Genomic DNA, 13,178 nt, shown 5'->3' on the forward strand with positions numbered 1-13,178 from the left:
GACTGCAGATCACGTATGCATGTGTTTCTGCACGAATGTGTATATGCACACACAGTGAACAGACTGCAGATTGGCCACCTTTGCAATTTCTTAACATTTCCCTTATGGTCAAAAGATGGTCAGTTTTGTGGCTCTTTGTGAATGATAGAATATAAATCATGTATTTGAGCAATCCAAAATGTCCAAAATAAAGTCAAGTTTTTTATTGTTTTATTTGTTCATTTTTGGCTTTTTGACCTGTTGCTTTAAATGAGAACAAAGAAGCTCTATTTTCCAATGACCCCTCAGGCTATGGCCTTGGGGCTGAGGAATGAATGAGCCAGAGGCCCCACCTTGTCCACTGAATGCTTCCCCACTCCCCCTGTTCCAAGTCACCCCAGGAGTCCCTCAAAGCCAGCACAGAGGACAGTGGTCTCAACTCACCTTCTTCTGGGGGGCCATCTCTCCTGGGTAAGGTCTGCTGGCCAGGCCCGTTACCCCATCACCCCTGTCCGCCAAGTCCAGTTCCACTTTCTCTGGTGCCAGCAGACAGGGGTTAAAAGTGCACACCCCATGATGCCTGGACACAGGTGCCGGGTGAAGACCATGACCTGCTCCTCCTCCCTGCTGTCTGTCTGCCCCCAGCTCCCAGAATAGCCTGTGGTCAAGGCTGGCCTGTGGTAAACCGCCACAGAAGCCTCCCTGCTGGGTCCTGGATGAGTAATCCTTAGGAAAACATCGAAGGGTCTGAAAGATGTAGGTGCCAGGACTTAGTGGGTGGGTCCCTCTGGGCCTCCCTCCTGGGCCCTTCTGGAATGTTCTCCAGCCATTTGGCCAGGAAAACCAGTCATCTTCCGCTGATAGGCCTACAGCTCCCAGGACAGTCTTCCTCCAGCAGCTCTGCCTCCTCAGCCGGTTATGCAAACCCCAAGTGTCTTCCCCACCCTCGTCCTTGTGGTGCGGGTTCCACGTCACAGATGACCGCTGTCCTGGCTCCTCCATCCCCCACTCAAGAGTCACCATTATGCCTCTCCTACACTTCCGCTCTTCCTGGGCCTCACCTCCGGTCACCTAAAGGAGCCCTGTATTAATGGTGGCTTCTCAGCCAGGCCAGCTGGTGGCTTCGCACACCCAGGGGAGGTTTAGGGTGAGAGGCTCACCTCCGCTGTGCTTTAACCAGAACTGAGGAGTGACTGGCAGACTTCTCTGCTGCCCTAAGCACTTTAGAGCAAGTGGCGCCTCCCCATGCTGCCTGTCCCCAGGGACCCAGCCACAAAGAACCCAAAGACCTTACATCTACATCCGGTACCCAGGCTGCTTGCTCCATCTCTGCCTGGAAAATACCTCCCTCCACCATCCACCGGGGAATGCCGTCCCCACCACTGCAGCCCACTGTTTTTTTTTTGTGATTTCCATGGATGAATGGATTGAACCGAATCAAATTACTCCTCAGAGCAAAGTATAAAGGGCAGAAAAATCTAGCCAAGGGTTTTCATGCTCCGTCCCTGTAGCACGTGCTCTTTTCAAAGGCCATTTCCTGTGTGTACCTAAACCTGCTAAGGCCTGACCCTGAGTTGGATGGTGGCTTGTGGTCTGCTCTGAGCACCTGCTCTGCACCAGGGCAGAGCTGTGAACGAGGCATGGTAGGAGGCTCCTACATAGTGGGGCATATGCATTTTAGGGGAGTCAAGCCATAAACAAGAACAGAAGATGTTACCTTCAGATAGTGGCGGGTGTTGCTAGGAAAATAGAGTAGTCAGACATTGAGGAAAGGGGGTGAGGATACTTCGAAACCATCTGGTCAGCGAGACAATGACTCTTCAAGGTGATAGTTGAGGTGAACCAAGACCTAGGCAAGAGAGCCATCCAGTGGTGAACAGGAGTCCAACTAACACCTCAGATCCCCAAAGAATCCATCAGGGGAGGGACATGAATAAGTGCCCTGTGAGCCCCAGTGAAGCCCCCTACATGATGTCTACAATTCATGGGGTCAGGTCACCCCACGGCCACCCTGAGGACATGGACCAGGGGAGGGCTGAGGGGGCCAGAGACTGCAGAACCCCAAGGCCAAGGGAGACATTGTGGGGCTCATGGTTCTGCTCCCCCAGTGGAAGGGGGAGGGGCTTGCTCACCAACCTCCATCTCAGCTTGGATATCATCTCCTTGACCTCTCCGGGTAACCTTGCCCAAAGTTACCTCTTCTGCACACAAATGGTGCAGTGTGGGAGGGAGGGGAGCTCCATCTCCAGGTCAGACCCACCTTCACACCCTGCCCCCTCCAACCTCCAGCTCCAACTCCAGAAGGGCTGAGTGACCATTTCACTTACTTCCAATGACTTCAGAGACACTTACTTCACTGACCAGCTGGGCTGGGACTCCTCTCCTTCACCAAGCATCTAGTGGGTGCCTATTGCATGTTCGGGCCTGGGCCAGACATGGAGATTCAATGATGAGTCTCAGGGATGAAGTACCCTGAATTCAGGTAAGAGGAAATTGAAGTCCAGAGAGGGCAGTGAGATGCCCAGGCAGCACAGCAAGTGGACATGAAAGCAGGGGCTCCCTCCTTGGCCCCCCACCAGAGACTGCTTCCCCTCTCAGTAGTGCCAGGGGCTGAAAACAATTTGCAGGGCCTGGAGGGCATGGGGCAGACAGCCTGTTTGCTTGGCGATGGATATGTTTGGACTGCCTTCCCCAGCCAGGTTCACTTAACCCTTCTCACCAGGACTTTAGACTGACGTCCACATTAATATTCCCTTTTGGGGTGTGGGGGCCCAGAAGTTGTGTGGGCCCAAAAGACGGAAGAGGCCACGTAGAAGTGCCACGCCCCTGGGTCTGGATGGCTGATTTTCCGCATGTGGAGAAGCAAATGACACACACACACACACACACACACACACAAGCCAGGGAGGTGCGGCCTCCGCAAACACCAGGTACCTCTCAGTGCCAAGCGTATCCTAGCACTGGGGCGCCCGCGCCACCAGAGTTAAGGCGCAGGCGTGTCCCCTTGGGGTGGGGTGGGGCCCCAGCCGGGTGCAGAGCTGCTCTGGCATCCCCTCCGGATTTGCTATTTGGGCGAAATACCGAGCTCCTCTCGTCTCTCCGCCGGCGGCGCCCGGTCGCCCCTTCCTCCCCTCGCCGGCAGCGGGGCGCGCGGGGGGCGTCCCCGAGGCGGGGGGCGGGGGCACAAGGTCGCCGCCCGGCGGGGAGCTCATCCGGCGGCGCAGACGCCCAGCGGCTCCGGGGAGGGATTTGGCCTGGGCTCTGGCCCTCGGCTCATCTGGGGAGGAGCCTGGAGGCTGCCGCTGGCGGCGGCCGGCCCCGGGCAATCGGAGGTCCTACGTACCGCGGCCTGGCCGAAGAGCCCCCCTAGACATCGCCCGCGCGCGCTCCCCGTGCTGCAGGAGCCCGCTCGCCGCGCCCGAGCCCTCCGGCCTTCGTCTCTCGGGTCTCTCCGTCTTCTCTCGGCCACCGAGGGAAGAAGGCGCCCTCTCCTTAGCGGGCCCGGAGCTGCAGAAGCAACGCGGGGCGCGGCCGAGGGGAGGAGAAAGGAGAGGGAGCGGAGTCGGCTCGGGCCTGGCGGTGACTCGCGGGGCTGCGCCTCCGCCAATCTGCGGGCGCTGACGCGGGGGGCGGCTCCGCGGCTCTCCGATATCTGCCGGCCCGGGCGCGGGGCGCCGAGAGGCTCGGCCGCGCGGGCGCTGCGCTCCGGGGACGGCCGCTGCACCTGCCCGGGGACCTCCCCGGCCGCTCCGTGCGCCCCCAACCCCGAACCCGCCCCCTCCTTGTCCCCGCGGCCCTGCGCCCTGCTCCCCCTCCAGGTCCCCGCCTCCGGACCGCGGCGTGAGAGAGACGAGCCTTGCCCGAAGGAGCCGCCCCTTCTCCGCCTGGCCAGCCCGGCGCCTGGCGCGGCCCACGGAGCCGCGGAGGGGACTGCGCCGCGCCATCTCCACCGCCACCCCCAGGCCGCCGCGCCCTGGCCTAGATGGGCCGCAGCGTCGGGCCCCTGCGCGCCGGATGAGCGCAGAGACCACAAGCCGGCCGCTGAGTGCGCGGGGCCTCACCCGGCTGCGCACCCAGCTCCGCGGACGAGGGCCGCTAGGCCCGGCCGCCGAGGGCGCGGCCACTCCGGAGAGGCGAGAGGGAACGGCCCCGAGATGGCCCGGCGAGCGGGCTCTTTGGCGGTGGGCGCCCTACACGTGGTGCGGGCCGGGGAACAGCCCTGGAGCTGGTAGCTGTCCGACGCCAGATGGACCTTGACCTGTGCCTGGGCACTGCGTTCGTGCCAAGCCAAGACTAGCCGGGGCACGGGCGGAGCGCGCTCTAGGAGGTCGCCCGGAGCCCAGGCCGCGCTCGCCGGCGCGGCCATGAAGATGATCCTGGTGCGCAGGTTCCGCGTGCTCATCCTGATGGTGTTCCTGGTGGCCTGCGCGCTGCACATCGTGCTGGACTTGCTGCCCAAACTGGAGCGGCGCGCCGTGCGGCCCTCGGGGGAACCCGGTTGCTCGTGCGCGCAACCCGCGGTCGAGGCGGCGGCGCCTGGCTGGGCCAAGGCGCGGGGCCGCCCCGGGGAGCCCCCGGCCGCCTCGTCCGCGGCTGGCGACGCAGGCTGGCCCAACAAACACACGCTGCGTATCCTGCAGGACTTTAGCTCCGACCCTGCCTCCAACCTCACATCCCACTCTCTGGAGAAACTGCTGGCCGCAGCCGAACCGGCCGAAGGCGCCTTGCAGGGGCAGGAGCCCGGCAGTCCCCGGCCCCGCGATCCCGCGCACCGGCCACTGCTCCGAGATCCTGGGCCCCGTCGGTCGGCGCCGCCCCCTGGCCCGAGCGGGGACAGCTCTCTCCTGGCTAGGCTGTTTGAACACCCACTCTACCAGGTGTCGGTTCCGCCGCTGACGGAGGACGACGTCCTCTTCAATGTGAACAGCGACATCAGGTTCAACCCCAAGGCGGCAGCTGAGAATCCTGACTGGTGAGTGAGGCCAGAGGCAGCTCAGGGTGGGTGCTGCCAGGCCCCGACCCTCAAGCAGCCATCAAACTGTGCTCCCCTTCCCAGGAAATGCCCTTGCACACCCCAGGCATTGTTTAAAGAGGCCCAGGGGCTCGGGAACCCCCAGGGGGCATGGGCCCCCCATGGCAGAGTTCCCAACCCCCACGCCCCCTCCTCCGAGGGGAGCTTTGTGAGGCAGGAGAGAGAGGATGCTGCCTCTTGCTCAGGGCAGTGCCTTTGTCTCCAGAATGACTGCCTCCTTGAGAAGGGCTGCTGGGTGGTTTGGGAGCTACTCCCTGCGGAGTCGGGGGAGGGTCAGTGCTGACTCTATAGGACAGCAGTGCTGGCCTGTGAGGTCCTGGTCGCTGGCTCCAGAAACTAAGTCAGGCAATGCATGCACCAGCCGGCAAAGGAGTGAATGAGAGAGCCTGCCCCTAACCTTTCCCTGGGGAGCTGCTGGCCACCGAGCTTTCAGATCTCCGGCGACATTTCTCCAGTGGACACGTCAGGAAAGTCTGCAGAAGCCTAATGAGCCTTGTAAGCCAGTCGCTGAGAACAAAATTAGCAGAGGGGCGTGCTGGCCCCAGTGAGGCGTAACAAAAGGGTTCTCCCAGCCGGGGTGCAAACAGCAGCTGCCCTTGGAACGCTGCCAGCTCCATTGGGTGACAGCTTCATAAAAGGTGAGAAGCATCCTCAGGAGCATCTCCTTAAGCTGTCCCGGTTTAAACCCTTCCCCCCAGGCCCTCCACAGCCACACAGTTCAGAATAAGCAGATTCTGCAGGCTGGAGTAGTGAAATATTAACTAGCAGCAAGGCCAGAATAAATAGCTACCCAAGCAACTCGGGGGGAAGGCAGCTTCCCAAAACATCTTATACAAACCCTTTCTACCCTGAAATTTGACTAGGCCCAGGCTTTTCTGTCAAAATACACCACGGTGTTTGGTGGCGTCTGAGCTTTGTCTGCTGGCCAGGCTCAAGGAAATGCTCAGAAACTTGAGAATCAGAGCAGTGGCCCAGGCTTGGGGCTCTTCACAGGAAGGACAGAGCCCAGGACCGGTGGTCAGTGATGTGGCCCTGGTGGGACTGGGCTTGGGGCCAGAAGGGCCTCATTTGCAGGTGTATTAGAGCTAAGACAAATTCCACTTTCCCTCCAGCCCAGCAGCAGATAGGCTCTGTCCTCCCGCAGACTGGCCCCTTGACTCCGGAGATGTAAGGACAGGCCACATGGGCAGCAGGTCCTCACATTGGGCCTCGGCAGGAGTGAGTGCCTGCCTCTTTCCTCTCTCCCCACCCAGGACTGCTCTCATTAAAATCAAATTTAGCTTCTTGCATCATTTCTACCCTTGGTTGTTGGAACCAAAGCAGAGTGCCCAGGGAAGATTTCTGACAGGCGGGGTGTGTCTCTGATGTGCACACGGTTTGTGGTGAAAGAAGGCTCGCTTGTCTGTCACCAGGAAGAGCTGACAGCCTCTCATACCCCAAGCTGACATCACACTTGCTGGGCTGTTTTCGTGACCCCAGGACAGACTCGGTAGGGCCTGGCACTGAAGCTCTGGGCTTGATCTTGATTTAGTTATAGCTGTCTGGGCGTCTCCTGAGGGAAAGTAAGAATTACAGTTTAGATATGTTATTAGTTAGTACAACAACAGCCACAGAAAAAGTAGGGATGTCCGCAAAGTCCTGTTTGGGCAGAGGCATCTTTGAACGAATCTGCATTTGTTTGGATCCAAAGTTAAAACCTTGGCATTGGCACCAACTCACCCGTATTCATCCAGAATCTTACCACTCTCTGTTCTTTCCCTGCTGACTCCGGGTCCCCTTCATTTTCTGTAGGCCACGTGAAGGCACTGAAAATGAAGAATTCTTGCCCACGGGGGAGGTGGCAGTGGACTCCTACCCCAACTGGCTTAAGTTCCACATCGGCATTAACCGGTATGAGCTCTACTCCAGACATAACCCAGCAATCGAAGCCCTCCTGCGTGACCTCGGTGCTCAGAAGATAACCAGTGTCGGTAGGTGCCCTCCCTGAGCTTTCCGATGGGGTCAGGTGTGCTGGGGGCTGGCTTTCCTTCGCAGGAGAGCTGGGAAGCCGTTGCTCCTTGCTGGAACATGGCTTCCTGGAGTGGTTGGTAAGGGCAGCCTTCTAGAGGGACAAACCTGCAGGGCCTCGAAGGGAGAGCAGGGACACCTTCGATGCCGTCAGTGGTTCCGGGGCTACCGCCTGCTTTCGCAAGGCTAGCGGGGGGGGGGGGGGGTGCTGCACAGCCATTCCTGTTGCGTTCTGCTTACCCACCTAGGAGGGGCACTTTCCAGGCTACAGTGTAAAGAAGGGGCATGCGCCCCTGATGGCTGGGGCCCCTCCCTCAGCAGAGCAGGGAGACCCAGGGCAGAGCTCAGAGACCAGCTCCGCACCAGAGCTCTGCCAGGGGCTCCTGCCATTTCCTGTGCCCAGGGAGTGACCAGGGCTCAGCTCTGTCTCGGGTGGAGGCCCACATGCTTGGTAATTCAGAGGCAACATCATTGAGTACTTTGGGATCTGCTGAATTGCAGGACAGAAAAAGGCATCCGACTACTGATTTCAGGGAAATGTGCCAGCAGCAGTTTCTGAGCATGGAGGTTTGCGGCCGCTGTTCCCAGGCCTGGAGGCCATGGTTTGTGAAGGTCCGCATTAGCCACTGGTGCTCCAAGAGGCCCTGGGGTGGAAAAACAGCCCTGGGGGCTTTGCAGGAAGCTAGCCTGGGGACACACAGCTGGGAAGGGGTGCAGGGAGGCCAGTCGGGGGCAACATGAGTGCAGGTCCCCACCTGTGCTGTGCAGTAGGCAGTTCCAGACATTGTCGTCTTGGTGTTCCCCTAAGCAACACTGAGGTGGAAAGGGGCCCAGGATCCTGGGGATCCGTCCAGTTGCTGATACAAGGGAGTGAGGCTGACCAGTGGGTTTTCCAGAGGTCTTTAAGGACTGTTTTGGCTCCTTCTGCCCAGTACTGAGCTGTTTGCTGGGCATCTGCCTTGCTGCGTAGCTTTTCTCTAGCATGTGATTGCTCACCTTCGTGAAAGGGATCGCGCAGGAAAAAGCTGGTGTCTCTTCTCTTAGCTGGCTGCACAGGAGGAGTCCGAGCACCTCCCCAGACCCCAGCCTGGCCTCAGCCCTCCCCATGAGAAGCTCAGCCTCCCTCCTGCCCCTTGCAGGTGTCAGAGGCTTCAGGTGGTGCTGGGAAGCAGTCTGTGTGCACGACAGAGATTGTCCTGTGGACAGCCACGTCCAGGGTGCCCCCTTCACTCCTGAGAATAGACGAGGCCATTAAAGAAGTATCCAGGGCCTTGACCGACTCGTTCACCCATTCAGTAGATTTCCTCGGACATCTCCTGCACTTCAGGCCCCTTTCTGGGTAGTGGGTTGAGGATGAATGAACCTCAACAAGGTTCTGCTGCAGCTGACCTGAGAGGCCCAGGGCGGGGGGCAGGAAACGGATACACAATGAGGAAGAATAAATGCTTGGAACACTATTTACATAGAATCTAGGAGGGTTTAGAAAGGAGGTGACCTCCATCTAGAAGGAGGGATATGGAGCACCTTCTAAGAAAAGACGTCTGACAAGGGGCTTAAATGAAGTGTAGACGTTTGTCATAAAAGGGGGCATGGAGGGCTGGGCTTTCTGGGAAAATGAGAACAATGTTTTAAAAATTAGAAATGGTTTTAGGGAAGTACAATGTTAAGAGGTCCTGCTTTGCTGCTGTCCGTGGCACCCCTCTCTGCCTCGGTTTCCCCATCTGTCAAATGGGATTGTGGCTGCTCAGGTACATTGCATGTGTTCTGATAAGATGGTGCATATGACCAAGCTTGTAAATATTAACCAGTTTTTTGCAGGGTCCCCACTCAAGTGCAGCGTCTGGGGTGGAGGAAGGGCTGCTGGGATTTCAAAGGCTGGCCAAGCTCGCCATATCCCTCAGGGAACAAACAGCCTCCAGCTCTCCCCGGACAGCCACTCTGTGCAGAGGACAGGGCCCAGCAGCTCGGCGAGCAGCCACAGAGAGAAGACAGGTGGCTGGGGCTCGCAGGCACATTGCCCACCCTAGGCGTCCTCCCCTCTCTGTTCCCCCAGGGGCCTGGCCTGCAGGCGCCTCCCACCCACTTTGGTCTGACTGCCCAGGGCAGGGGTGCCTAGCTTGCCTGAGCACGGTGGACCGAGCCTGTGCCTGGGGATCCCGCCCCAGGGTTCTGGCGCGGTCACGCCTGGTGGTGTGAGTGGGAATGAGTCCTCACACGTCTGTCTCCGGTGGGCCGTCACCCACTCCCAGACCGCTGTGGCCGAGCTGGTCCTTCCCAGTCCCTGTGCAGCACCCGGTCAGTGCGGGAAGGTTGCCTGATGCATCCGGTGTGTGGTGTGAGTCTGGCCCCGGCGTTGACTCTGGGCAAGTGGATTAATCTCTAGTGCTCTGGGTTCTCATGTGGGTTCTAGAAAGAAGGTTCTAACCTAGGGCCTGTAATCTCTGGCTTGCCAATCTGAAATCCAAATGTAATTTGTTCAGCAAAATCTGACTCAACCTGAACTTATATGGGAGCAAAACCTAAACTGACAAAGCTATTTATAAATCCTTATTTTTCTCACTTGGAGCGAATATTCACATGTTCCTCTGAGGAAATTATGGGGTTCTGCCCAGACCCATTTGGGCTGTTACATAATACGTGGGATATACACATTACCTGTGCCTTTTGTCATCTGAAATTTTTGAAATCCATGAGTACTTCTGTCTTCAGAGATTTTAATGAAGGGCTTGGACCTGTGAAACCTATATCTTGGGCTATTGAGAGGCTTCAGTGAGTAAGTAAGAGAAAGGTAAAAACAGGGCCTAAGCAGTGTCCCTGCCCAGAGGTGTCTGTGTGGGGGGAGGGTTTCAGGGGCAGGCCAGAGCCTCCTTGACCACAGCAACCTTTGCGGGACAAGCAAGTGGAAGGCCTCAGCCAATGCTTGGCCCCACTGTCCGTGCTGCTTTGGTGAGCTCCCAGGTGAGTTCACGCCTGTGAAAAGGCCCTGGTCCACAGGGAGCCATAGGAGAGGGGCTGGCCCTGGGCCAGGCTGCAGGCATCCCTTGGAGATGCGTGCTTTCTGGGCTGCGTCTGCCCCACATCCAGCTGGATGTTTTGACTGAGAACCCAACCCCCTGCTTGAGGTAGCAACCCCTGGTGGGCCCTTGGCTTAGCAGAGCCAGCTGGGCAGGTTTGGAAATGGAGGCCCTAGCTAAGAACTGTCTATGACCCAGAGCTGGACAGCCTTTGAAGGCCTCATGGAGAACCCTGGATGGCAGCCCCTTTATAGGAGCCCAGGCCTACCTCAGGGTCAAGATTCAGCCGTGCCATCCTCCTGAGCATGAAATGGGAGAGAGACAAAGAAGTCACACTGACCCACAGTGGTGGTGTAAGGAAGTGCTTAAGTTTCAAGAGCTGGAGATCCAACCCACTTCCAACACCCGTTCTGTAAACAGGGAAACTGAGGCCTCCAAGATGCGGGGGAGGGTGTCTTACAAGTCCCTGCTCCCAGATCTCTGTTCCCCAGCTGTCCAGCTGTGGTGGTCCCTTTAATCTTCAAGGTGTGCATCCACTATTAAATGTGAGCCCAGAAACATTGTTGGAATGGGGAACAGTTCCTGCAAGGTTCCCAGAGCTTCCTGTCGGAAGGGTTCCATTAACTCTCCCCGTTCAGAACCACTTGATCCACTTCATGAAGCACGTGTGGCCTTCGGTACAGCTGCTGTGGCCGACAGAGATTTATTTATAGCCAGACTCCTGGCTGCTTGGTAACCGCCGTTCACTGCCTTTAAAGAGGCTCGGGATGTTATCTACCTCTATTCAGCTTGAAATCAGGCGTGCAACGCCTTTGGCTCGGGCCAGTGATAATTAAATTGCTATCGTGCACAATTATGGATGCAACGAATAAATGACACAATTAACTGCTCTGTACTTGGAATTGCTTAAAAAGGAAAAGAAGTCACACTACCATGGAGAGGGTTCAGACAGTGGCTGAAAGATGCCACCATTACTCCATCCAGGTTGGGACACACCTGTGGTGGGTGCCTGAACACAGGAGAACCACTCCGCAGGACCCAAGTCCTGGGCGCTAATTGATCTAGCTAGGATCCAGGACTAACTGGCTTCCAGGAGCAAAGGCTGCGGCTGGGGCAGCCCAGGGTGGGCAGCTGCCTGAGGGCCTGGGGGGCCGCCCTGTCTAATTGGTCAGAGGTGGGCTCCTTGGGAAGGCAGTTCCAGCCCCAGAGAGGTCACAGTGCCCCTCCCGCCCTACGTGGTTGCAGTGGGTCCCAGTCTCCAGGTCCTGGCTCTCCGACCTGGAGACTGACAACTGAAAAAGCTCAATTCACCCAGAGCACCTTAGGTCATCTGGGAGGAAGGACGCAGACCACCCAGAAGGAAGACTGCAGGCAAGGCACCACAGAAGGTGGCAAATTGCTGAGCCCCTCCTCAGTTTTCCTTCCAGCCGTCTGGTCCAAGATCAAGGACAGAAGCGCAGGCAAATGCCCCGGCACCTGCTTTCTCCATCTTGAGCAGACAACACTTGGGGCTCCAGAATCCAACAGGCATGTATTCCGATGGTGTTCCTTCTAGTCCAGGGTGTGCTGGTTTCCAGCTGGGGCAGGGCTGTACTTTCTCTTTTAAGTCAGTTTAATTATCATAATAAAAAACCCTGGGCGTGCATGTGAGGGACTGAAGTTTGGTAGAGGCCTGCCAAGGTCTCACAGCAAGTGGGGCAGGAGGACCCTGGCCCTTAGAGCCTCCTCCAGCCCCTCACTCAGAGCAGCCCCCTCAATACCAGCCCCGGGGCGCCCACTGATGATGGACAGGTGGACACGTACCATGCTGCTCTCCCTTGATGCCCAAGGGCAGGAAAAGGGGCTCTGCATGGCGCCCAGGGGTCTAGGACACTGGTTAGATCCCACTCCTGCCAGGGGGTGAGGCGTGTGGGGTGGGCAGGGAAGAAGAGCTGACCTAAGTGCTCCTGGCGTCACATCCCTCAGATCTGAGCCATCCTGGGCCTTAAAGCAAGGCAGTGGCTGGGGAAGTATTCAGACCACTTGCCTGACCATGATCCCTAAGGACAAACATGGATCCCAAGTCCCAGAGGCCGCCCCTGGCGGTGCCTTGCGCATGGGTGTGTTTGTGTGGGCCACCGATCTCTTCAGTAGAATTAGTTCCTTTAAAAGTCAGGAGGTGGCTCACCAAAATATGGGTTGGGGGTTCTTGTTAGAAATGGGGAACCTGGCGCTGCTGACCCTAGTTTCCATGGGAAACAAATTGCTGAGTGACCCAGGTCACTTGTCCCTGCTAGCCCTGAGGTGTATGACACAGGATGAGCTAAAGGCAGAGCCCAGCGTCTTGTGTGTCCCACCACTCACGCCTCCTCGGTGTGGCGGTGTTGGGGTCCCCGGCCAGGACGGCACCCCTTTTCCTTTCGGGGCTGTCTCTCTCCTCCCAGGGAGGATCCTTCCTAGGAGGGTCATAAGAAATGCAGTTCCCGTTCTGGTTCTTCTGAGGGGAGCTGTGTTCTGGGGAAAGACAGCAAAACCCCACAGTGTCCAAGTGTCTTAGTGGTCATGGAATTTATAGCATCCACAACCATTAGAATAAAGTATAGGGTGTTCTATCAGTGTATATTAGCATGTATAATTACTGATGCGTGTCATTAATGATCACTAGTCAATGCTAATTAATACCATATATTAATGCATAGCTGGGGGATATGGCTCTTGAGGGAGAGCAGGAAAGACAGAGCTGACATCCGTGGTCTGAATGGTGGGACACGCCTGTCGGAGGCGAGCTGGGGAGGGGAGCGTGTATACAGAGGGGCCATCACTGGGGCTTGAGCGAGCCAAGCTACCAGTTAGGTGCCCCTCGTGTGTTAGTGATTTGATGACTATAATAAGGCCCAGATTTGGGTGGGGCCATGGAGATGGAGAGAAGGTGGCCGATGGGGCTCGTTCAGGGTGTCTTCTGGGGACGTGGCCACTGGATTGTGCCAGGACAACCCTGGCCTTAGCCTGTCCTCTAGCCCACGGTGGGCTCACTGCCCAGTCAGGTGCCCCTCAGGGCTGAGGCTGGCCAGGTTTTGGCAGACCTCTGTCCCCTGAGAAACATGGAGACCCAGCCAGGTGAGGGCATGTCCACCGCCTCTCACATGGGGCCCTTGCTGCATACCTGG

The 13,178-nt window shown here is 57.8% G+C and overlaps 1 protein-coding gene and 1 long non-coding RNA gene across 10 annotated transcripts in view; one reads left to right on the forward strand and one right to left on the reverse strand.

The window, feature by feature from the left end:
• Positions 1–3,485, reverse strand: part of LOC117999261 — a 21,288-nt gene extending 17,803 nt beyond the window's left edge. For 5 of the 9 annotated variants that reach the window (XR_004676242.1, XR_004676241.1, XR_004676240.1 and 2 more), the window contains exons 1-2: positions 2,332–3,485; positions 1,697–1,828 (exon numbers count right to left, since the gene is read on the reverse strand). This is a non-coding gene — a long non-coding RNA (uncharacterized LOC117999261). Of the gene's footprint in view, positions 1–181; positions 1,051–1,696; positions 1,829–2,331 lie in introns of those variants that run through there. The other 4 variants (XR_004676243.1, XR_004676245.1, XR_004676239.1 and 1 more) reach the window with 4 other exon arrangements.
• An 858-nt stretch (positions 3,486–4,343) lies between these two features.
• The window catches only part of FAM20C (FAM20C golgi associated secretory pathway kinase), a 46,419-nt gene continuing 37,584 nt past the window's right edge, over positions 4,344–13,178 (forward strand). The window contains exons 1-2 of the mRNA XM_034988196.1: positions 4,344–4,951; positions 6,803–6,981. Of these exons, the coding sequence (XP_034844087.1) occupies positions 4,344–4,951; positions 6,803–6,981 (787 nt within the window). The remainder of the gene's footprint in view (positions 4,952–6,802; positions 6,982–13,178) is intronic.

Source organism: Mirounga leonina, unplaced genomic scaffold (assembly GCF_011800145.1).
Source record: "Mirounga leonina isolate KUSES-001 unplaced genomic scaffold, KU_Mleo_1.0 Mir_454, whole genome shotgun sequence".
In the NCBI taxonomy this organism is placed as follows: domain Eukaryota; kingdom Metazoa; phylum Chordata; class Mammalia; order Carnivora; family Phocidae; genus Mirounga; species Mirounga leonina.